We start from the raw sequence: 9,086 nt of genomic DNA, 5'->3' as shown, positions 1-9,086 counted from the left end.
GTCACCCCCGAGCAGATCGAGGAGGCGGTGAGTGGCCAGGGCAGCGCCTGTCGCGTGGGGCTGCCGGCGGTGCTCCAAGCCATCAGGGCCAGGCGGCACYGGGGAGGCTGGCGGGGCGGAAAGGGGCCGTTCCCAGTCTCTAGGACCTCGGGCCCTTCGCAGACACCCCCGTTCAGGTTGCCTATATCCCTCGTGGGGCTGTCCTGCAAGGAGTGCCCTGCCGCGAGGAGCGCCTGGCACRGGGCCAGGCCACCTCGCTCATCCCYGCGTCTCCRTCCTGCTCCYCAGGTGGAGGCTGTGATCAGCAAGCACAGAGCGGAGCTGTTGGCAGAGCGCTACCACTTCAACATGGGGCTGCTGATGGGTGAGTGCTGGGCACCGCGACAGCCCCCCGCGTCGCCGGCAGCCAGCAGGTTCCCGGACCTGACTCTGCAGATGCCTCCTCTTCCTCTGGATCCTGCCCCGAGAGCCAGCCCTGCGCCACGTGCTGCCCTCACCGCTGCAGGGGCCGTGCCTGGCACAGCACACCCTGCTTGGTGGAGACATCCCACCACGGTGCCCGCATGGGCCAGGCCGGGAATGCCAGTGCCCTGCGCCAGGGACCCTGGGGGCATCCCTGAGACACGGACTGCTCCCAGCCACCGGCCATGGCGTTCTGGGTCAGGACAGGGGCTTCTGGTCCACGAGGCGCTGAGGGAGGGCCTGGCTGAAGTCCCTGGGGCTGGGTCGTGCCCCTCGCCCACGATGCCGCTGTGCCCGCAGGGGAGGCGCGGAGCCGGCTCCGGTGGGCGGACGGCAAGACCATCAAGAACGAAGTGGACCTGCAGGTGGGTGTGAGGGCAGCGGGTCGGGCGCTCCCTGGGGCTCGTGTTCCTGTCGGTGCTGTGGCCAGCGCAGAGCCTGTGGGACCCACTGGCCTGGCCCACACTGTGCTGGCCCTGAGGAGGGTGCTGGGGGCAACCTGCCCCGGTGGGCATGGGCCAGGGCCGGGCTCACAGCTGAACAGGGCCGCTCCAGGTCTCGGGAGAGCTGGGAGCCTCTCCCACCCCCTGCGCCCGTATCAGGCCCCTTTCCTGCTCCCTCAGGTGCTGCATTTGCTGGGCCCCAAGACAGAAGCTGACCTGGAAAAGAAACCAAAGGTGATGCAGAGGGGACGGCTGGGACCTGGGGATGGGATTTTCCTGCTGTGTGTCCAGGTGGGCCCTGCTGCTCCCAAACGCCTGCTCTACACCCCCAACCACTCTGCTACACCCCTGACTACCCTCAGGACCATCTGGTTGGGCTCTGGGCTGGGCATGGAGCCCCGAAACTCACTGTGAGCAGGAGCCTGGCAGTGCTGGGCTGGCTCCAGACCCTGCTCAAGTTGTCTCCTGTTCCTCAGGTGCCCCTTCTCTCTACGGGTCATGGGCAGCACAAGGAGCCTGCTGCAGTCCCACAGCTCACTGCACCGCCCTAGGCCCTGCCACTGTCCTGGGCACAGGGAGTGTGGGGAGGTTTGGGGACAGCATGGGCTGGGCCAGGGTCGGGGGACAGAGCCCAGTGGTYGGGATGCTCAGTCGTGCTGTGCTGATCCCCGCAGACTGCGAAGGCCCGGCCGGCCCAGGCGGAGAAGCAGAAGGTGGCCGTGGTGGAGAACGGTAAGGGGCTCTGCCGTCCTGCTGGCGGCTGCTGAATGCTTCCACGTTGCTTCGGGCCACGCTCTGCGTGAGCGCGCAGCTCTGGGGTCCAGGGCAGCCTCTGCCCTTGGTGCCCTCGTAGCCCTGGCTGGTGCCTCCTGAGCGCAGGGTCACCCCAGGCACCTCCTGCTTGCCTGGAGGCCTCCCACCACCCTGTGCAGGGACCCTCGTCCTCTGCTGGCCTCGTCCTTGGTGTCCTGGGGACAGCGGGCAGCACGTGCTGTCCCCTCCTGGAGGCACAGGGGCGGTTTTTGTGATCTGGTGCCAGGATCCTGGCTGCCAGCTGGTGCCGGCTGTGCCCTGCACTCCCAGAAAATTCCCCTCGCTGCTCATGCTGGTGCAGAGACATCGTCTAATTCTAGCCCTGCCCTCGCTGTCACAGCTGCCGGGGACAGTCAGCACACGTGTTTGCTCCCTGCAGCRCTGGGAGTCCCCTGTGTTCCGCAAGACAGCACCGCTCTCACACACCTTGTCCTTTTCTGGTGAAAAGCGAGGTGCGCTTAATGCCTCAGCGTTGGGCATACTCACCGGGCCCGGGCAGCTCCCGCAGCGCTGAGCAGCCCTGCCTGTGCGTGGCCACCGCCACCCGCCCTGTGAGGACCCTGTGGGGGGTTGCCTGCCCAGGGCTCGCTGCTGCTCCTTTGCTGGTGGGACTCAGCTGGCATCCAGCACCCATCCTGCCCCACTTGTGGGCCCCAGTGGGCAGGAACGGAGGGCAGGATGCCAGGCAGGGCTGAGCCCCCGYGAGGTGTGGGAGCAGCAGTGCGAGTGGGTTTTGTGCCCGTCACTCCCTGGGCAGGTGGAGAGGGCTGTGGTGGCACCAGCCGCTGCTCAACCCCCGTCCTCTTTCTGCAGGCGAGGCGGGCACGGAGACGCGGTCACTGCTGGAGCAGCTCCGGGGAGAAGCCCTCAAATTCCACAAGCCGGGTGAGTGTGTGGACATATTGCCGCGACCTGGTAGGAGTCACATGTGGGACCGAGTGGCCTGGCCCCAGCTTTGTGTTCTGTGCGAGGCTGTCCCGGCCCCATGTCCTTCCCTATGGGCTATCCCGACCCAGAGGGGTGCTGGAGCCCTGCTGCATCCCAAGAAGGGATCCCTGCACCCACACTGACCGTCCTGCACCCTTCCAGGAGAGAACTACAAGACAGAGGGCTACGTGGTGACGCCCAACACCATGGCTCTTCTGAAGCAGCACCTGGCAGTCACAGGCGGGCAGGTGAGGTCAGGCCCCAAGCCCAGGGGTTCCCTTTGAGGGTGCTGTTGAYGCTGGCCTGTTGTACCAGGCCGTGGCCCAGTGAGCGGGGTGGCTGAGGAGACACAGCCCATGTGGGGGGCAGCCAGAGGTGGCACCCGCCTGGCCCAGGGGGCTCTGTCAGACCTCAGGGGGCTCATGTCAGTGCCCCCCTTGCAGGGAGGGACAGAGTCTCCTGCYGAAGGACAGATGTGCCCCCTTTTCYCCYGTGCAGGTGCGGACGCGGTTTCCGCCTGAGCCCAACGGGATCCTGCACATCGGCCACGCCAAGGCCATCAACTTCAACTTCGGCTACGCCAAGGTGAGAGACGCCAAGCCCTGCTGGCAGCTCCCCCAGCCCCGGGRCTGCTGCCCTCGCTGGGGCCAGGCACGCGGTCCCTGCTCTGCACGCAGCCTGCCCTGTCCTTCCTGCTGCGCTTGGTGTCCCGGGTGAACCAGGGGCTAGCGGAGCTGTGGGGAGGCCAGGCCTGCTCGGCCCCAGGGGCCCTGCAGAGCAGAGCTGCTGGCCTGGCTGCRCGGCCCCTCGGGGAGCGTGTGTTGACCGTGCCTGCGTCCCCAGGCCAACGGTGGCGTGTGCTTCCTGCGCTACGACGACACCAACCCCGAGAAGGAGGAGGAGAAGTACTTCACGGCTATCCGGGACATGGTGGARTGGCTCGGTATGGCTGGGCTGGGGAGGGCCAGGCTGCTGCCGCAGGCACCTCTGCGTGCAGGTCCTGCTGCTGGGAGCTGGGGGCAGCCCCGGCCCGCTCTCTCTGCCCCAGCTGCCTCCCTGAGGGGCTGGGGCCATGGAGCAGGGGGCCTAGCGCAGGATGGAGCTAGCTCTGGTTGCTCATGGCTSCCCATCCCCGCAGGCTACCAGCCCTTCGCAGTGACCCACGCGTCAGATTACTTTGACCAGCTCTACACCTGGGCCCTGGAGCTCATCCGCAGGTGAGTGTCCTGGGACAGTGGGGATGCCCGGAGCAGCAGCCCGGACTCCCCCTCACCRAGGGGCCGTGCTGCTCACATCTGGTGCCCGCATCTCCCCCCTGCAGGGGCCAGGCCTACGTCTGCCATCAGAAGGTGGAGGAGATCAAGGGCCACAACCCACCACCCTCGCCRTGGCGGGACAGGCCTGTGGAGGAGTCGCTTCTGCTCTTCGAGGTACTGCCTGGCCCAGCACAGTCACTGCGTCTCCATCGGGGTCCTGGGGCTGTAGCCTGGCTGACGGCCTCTCCCCCTCCACAGGACATGCGGAAGGGGAAATTCGGGGAGGGGGAGGCCACGCTGCGGATGAAGCTGGTGATGGAGGATGGGAAGATGGACCCCGTTGCTTACCGCGTCAAATTCACTCCGCACCACCGCACCGGGGACAAGTGGTAGGGTGGGCCTGCGGTGTCCCAGCGCATGTGGCAAGGACAGGCTTGTGTCTCTGCGGCCCAGGAGGTCTCAGGGGCCAGCAGGGAGGCTGCCCCAGTGCCGGGCTCTGCGAGTGGGGCCCGTGCTGCCCTGGGGCTGACAGCGCCTGCCTTCCAGGTGCATCTACCCCACGTACGACTACACGCACTGCCTGTGCGACTCCATCGAGCACATCACGCACTCTCTCTGCACCAAGGAGTTCCAGGCCAGGTGAGCACCACCTGCGGCCTGGCCAGAGGCGACCCGGACCCGGTCGGGCAAGGCAGCTTTACACAAGGAACAGCTGGCTGCTGCCTGGCGGGGGCTGAAATGCCAAGGAGCAGTGGGGGCCAGGCCAGGCCCGGCTGATTGAGCAGGGGGACAGCGTGTCCATGGGGCTGTGGACAGGCATGAAGCTCAGCTGGGCTGGGTCTGTGCCTGCCTTGCAGACGGTCCTCCTACTTCTGGCTTTGCAACGCGCTGGACGTCTACTGCCCCGTGCAGTGGGAGTACGGGCGCCTGAACCTCCTCTACACTGTTGTCTCCAAGAGGAAGATCATCCGGCTGGTGGAGACCGGTGCCGTCAGGTAGGACTGGGGCCAGCAGCCGGGGCGGGTCTCACTCCATGCGTGCTCAGCTGTCACAACATCGTTTTTTCAGGGACTGGGATGACCCGCGGCTCTTCACRCTGACGGCCCTGCGCCGGCGAGGCTTCCCCCCCGAGGCCATCAACAACTTCTGTGCCCGGGTAGGTGCTGTGGGGCAATGTGGGACAGGGTAGATGGCTGTGTCCCTCAGCTGGTGCAGTGATGCCTCTCTCTCCCGCAGGTCGGTGTGACGGTGGCCCAGACGACGATGGAGCCGCACCTGCTGGAGGCCTGCGTGCGGGAGGTGCTGAACGAGCAGGCCCCCCGCGCCCTGGCTGTCCTGGAGCCTCTCAAGGTCACCATCACCAACTTCCCTGCCCCGAAGGTGAGACTGCCGCAGGCTGGGGTGCGGGTGGGGGTTCCCAGGGCCGGCACTCATCCCGCCTTCTCCCCAGGCTCTCGACGTCCTTGTGCCCAACTTCCCAGCTGAYGAGACCAGGGGCTTCCACAAAGTGCCCTTCCAGCACACCATCTACATCGAGGAGACGGACTTCAGGGAGGTGAGCCGGGCACAGACCTCTGCACACACCAGGCTGTACTGCCCTCGCTCCTGGGACACCGTTTTGGGGATGGAGGGACACACCGGGGGAGCAGGGCCTGCACTGGGAACCCTCTTGCAGTGGTGAACTGTCTCGCAGGAGATGGACAAGGGCTACAAGCGCCTGGCCCCCGGGCAGCCGGTGGGGCTGCGACACGCTGGCTACGTCATTGCCGTCCAGAACATCATCAAGGTGGGTAGCTCTGGACACCGGCGCCGTGAGGCTGGCCACAGGGGCTGTGGGGAGTCAGGGCACGGCTGTGCCCCTCCGGGGAAGGACAGCGATGGTGTCTGGGGCCGGGCTGGGTGCCCGTGGGCACCTTCAGAGGCTCTCCGTGGAGAGGAGGCGTGGAGGGGACACAGGCTGCCTGTCCAGCCGCTCCCTGCCGGCCCTGTCCGTGGCGTGGCCGGGAGCAGGGGCTGTGCGGAGCAGGGTAGCCCCCAGCCTGGCCTGGCCCCTGAGCTGCAGGGCTGGTGGTGCTGCCCCAGGGCTGCTCTGCGGCGACGGGGCTCTTGCCTGACAACTCGTCTCGCCCCTCCCAGAACGCCAGCGGGCGTGTGATCGAGCTGGAGGTGACCTGCACCAAGTCGGACGTGGCGGACAAGCCCAAAGCCTTCATCCACTGGGTGTCAGAGCCGCTGGTGTGTGAAGTGCGGCTCTACGAGCGGCTGTGAGTACCTGGGCTGCCTGCAGAGGCTCGGGCGCAGGGTCGGCGGTGCTGGAGCAGTTGCTTTTGCCGCAGCCTGGCCTGGCAGCGTGGCCGTGTGCCAGCAGGCTCTGCTGAGGCAGTGCCTGGCTCTTGTTGGCAGCTGAAACTGGAGCTGCATGTTCAGCAGCTTTCTGCCGCTGGTGGCTCTGCGCTCCCCCCAGCCGTCCCGGCACCTTGGCTGCATCCCACGGCCCTCCCCTGCCTCGCATCGTGCCGGGGCTCAGCGTCCCCCCTGGGGAAGGGACACGCAGCTCCTGGGCGGCGCTGCAGGTCTTTGGGTGGTGCCTGGGAGAAGCCACATCCGACTGGCAGCAGAGGTGCACCCGGCTGCTTGGCGGGGGCAATGCCCCTGGGGGGCTCTGAGAGTGGGTGCCCCACGGCTGCGGAGGGGACAGCACTGCCCTGCTGCCCCTCGCTCGGGGACTTTGGCTGACAGCCCCTCTCTCTTTGCAGGTTCTTGCACAAAAATCCCGAGGACCCAGCAGAGGTCCCAGGTGGATTTCTGAGTGACCTCAATCCTGTGAGTAGTGGCAGAAGGGGCCAAAATGCTGGGGGAAGCTGGGAACCTGCTGCACCGAAACCAGAGGCACCTGCCGCAGGGCAAACCCTGCTGCTCCCTTCGTGTGGCCCTGGCTCGTCCCTAGCAGCCCCAGGGAGAGGGGCGGGATGAGCACAGTGCCGTGGGCTGGGGGGAGCAGGACCACAGAGAAACGAGGGGGATCGGAGGCGCCGATTGAGCTGTTGTCTGTTCCCGTCCCTCTCCCCCTTGCAGGACTCCCTGCGCGTAGTCGACAATGCCCTGGTTGACAGATCCGTGTTGTCCGCCCGGCCCTTCAGCAAGTTCCAGTTCGAGCGGCTGGGCTACTTCTCCGTGGATCCCGACAGCACCGAGAGGAAGGTGAGCCTGGGAGAGGGGGTGGCTGTGCTCCCCTCGGGCGTCGTGGGGCCGCGGGGCTCAGAACTCTCCCTCTCCCCAGCTGGTGTTCAACCGGACGGTAACGCTGAAGGAGGACCCCGGAAAGGCGTGAGGAACCCGCCGCCACCACTGCTGCTTGCGGCTCCCCTGCGGTCCACAGCTGTGGGGCTCCCCCCCAGCGTGGGGCTCCCCCCCAGCGTGGGGCTCCCCCATGGAGCTGGGCAGGGCCCCGTCCACGCGCACTGCGAGAGCCACAGCTGCCTTAGCACGACCCCGCCGGGCCGTGCAGCGTATGGGACAGCATCACCTCAATAAACTGGAGCATCAGAGCCCCCGTCTCTGGACTGTCACTGAGTGCTGGTCCCCACCGCGGCCTGGGGCTCAGCCAGCCCTGGGAGCAATGGAAACGTGGGAGGGGGTCTGGGCCTGCCCTGAGTTTGGGGCCCTTCCTGCCCCCCCCTTGTGGGGCTGGTGCACCGTGGGGAGGGCCATACCTCTGTCCACCCTGGGGAGGGTGGCCCCTTCTCCAGGGCCTGGCCCTGCCGCAGCAGCTCCTGGGCTCTGGGGCTCAGAGGGGGCAGATCTGCTCCCCCCATCGCAGGAGGGGTGGGCTGGGGCAGGGCTGCCCCAGGGCAGGACAGAGCAGGGTCCCCACAGGACGGCGGGGGGGGGCCAGGGCTGGGCTGAGGCGGGCGCAGGGCCGGACGGCAGGCAGGGCGCAGGCAGCGGCAGGGCGCAGGCAGCGGCAGGGCGCAGTGCCGCTGGGCTGGCGGGATGGTGTGCGCACTGTGTACAAACAGCACCCGCGCTCCGGCCCCTGTTAAGGTGGACTCGAGCAGGGTGGCCCTGCCCAGCCCCGGGCCGGGGGCCGCGGCAGGTGCGTCCAGGCTCCCGGCATGGCCCCCCACCCTGCGGGCCGGGCGCCGGGGGCCCCAGCCCTGCCGCGAGCGGGTGGGAGGCTCTGCCTTGCCCCACGGGCCACCTTAAGTGGCAGCGGGGAGCGGGCAGCTGCGCCGAGCACATGGGCACGTTAAAGCAGCCCGGTCCCCGGCCCCGGGTGCGGGGACCCTTCGCCCCAGCCGCGGGGCCGTGCCCCTGCCCCCCGCCGTAACCCAGCTCCGGGCACTGGGAGCGCTGGGATGGTGGCACAGCCCAGCCCGGGGCCTGTAATGGTCGGGAGGCCCCTGCGCCCTCCACYGGGGAGCTGGCGGATCGGGGTCGGCACCTCGCCCCCCAGCCCAGTGCTGGGGCTGCACCTCGCCCCCATCCGCGTTCGGCATTGGGGTCTGCGCCCAGGGGGGCCAGCGAGGCAGGTGCTCGTCCCGGCAAAGGCCTTGGGGGCACCAGAAGTCCTGGCAGTCCCCGCTTGGGGCCAAGCTGCCAGCTGGGGCTGGCTCTGTCCTCGCCAAGCCGGAACCCTCGTCCCTGGGGGAAGCGGGGGCCACCACAGCAGGGGCCGCGCAGGCACCCGGGGCCGTGCCGGAGAGCCTTCGTTAGCGGGGCTGCTCTGTTAGCCTGGGGCCGGGTGCCTGGGGGGCAGGGGCACCTGCAGGCGCCAGCCCACCCCAGAGCGGTGCCGGTGTCCCAGCCCCACAGCCGCGGGCTGGGGCTGGCCCCGTGCTGGCCTGCCCCCACCAGCAGCATGTGGGCAATCCCCATGGGGCACAGCCCCCCGAGGGGCCCGGCGGGTCCCTGACTCCACACCCTGTGGGGCTGCTGGTGTCCCTGGTCCTGTCCCTTGAGGGTGTTCAGCCCCACGGGTGTCCCCAGCCCTACGGGACCGTGTGTGGCCTGGCCATGGCCCCACGGGGCTGGAAATACATGGGGCCATGCCTGCCCCCAGCCCTATGGGGCTACTCCCGTCCCCCAGGCCCAGCCCCACAGGGTCACAGGTGTCCCCAGGCCCAGCCCCACAGGGCCATGCATGTCCCCGGCCCCAGGCTCACGGGGCTGTGCGGGAGCCCTG

The 9,086-nt window shown here is 68.4% G+C and overlaps 1 protein-coding gene across 1 annotated transcript; it reads left to right on the top strand.

Annotated features, from left to right (window-relative positions):
- The first annotated feature begins 6 nt into the window (after positions 1 to 6).
- Positions 7 to 7,449, top strand: QARS (glutaminyl-tRNA synthetase). Its single transcript, XM_026088097.1, has 22 exons — positions 7 to 27; positions 289 to 364; positions 763 to 827; positions 1,086 to 1,139; positions 1,580 to 1,637; positions 2,532 to 2,603; positions 2,808 to 2,893; positions 3,144 to 3,230; positions 3,489 to 3,588; positions 3,784 to 3,862; positions 3,967 to 4,075; positions 4,160 to 4,290; positions 4,448 to 4,540; positions 4,759 to 4,896; positions 4,970 to 5,057; positions 5,138 to 5,281; positions 5,352 to 5,456; positions 5,595 to 5,687; positions 6,038 to 6,165; positions 6,658 to 6,724; positions 6,977 to 7,102; positions 7,182 to 7,449. The coding sequence occupies exons 2-22, from the start codon at positions 349 to 351 to the stop codon at positions 7,230 to 7,232; spliced, it is 1,890 nt and encodes a 629-aa protein (XP_025943882.1). The 5' UTR covers positions 7 to 27; positions 289 to 348; the 3' UTR covers positions 7,233 to 7,449.
- Positions 7,450 to 9,086: the final 1,637 nt, after the last annotated feature.

Source organism: Apteryx rowi, unplaced genomic scaffold (assembly GCF_003343035.1).
Source record: "Apteryx rowi isolate R43461 unplaced genomic scaffold, aptRow1 scaffold_75, whole genome shotgun sequence".
NCBI classification, from domain to species: Eukaryota; Metazoa; Chordata; class Aves; order Apterygiformes; family Apterygidae; genus Apteryx; species Apteryx rowi.
Note: the sequence above shows the minus strand (reverse complement) of the source record. Positions and strands in the feature narration are given on the sequence as shown.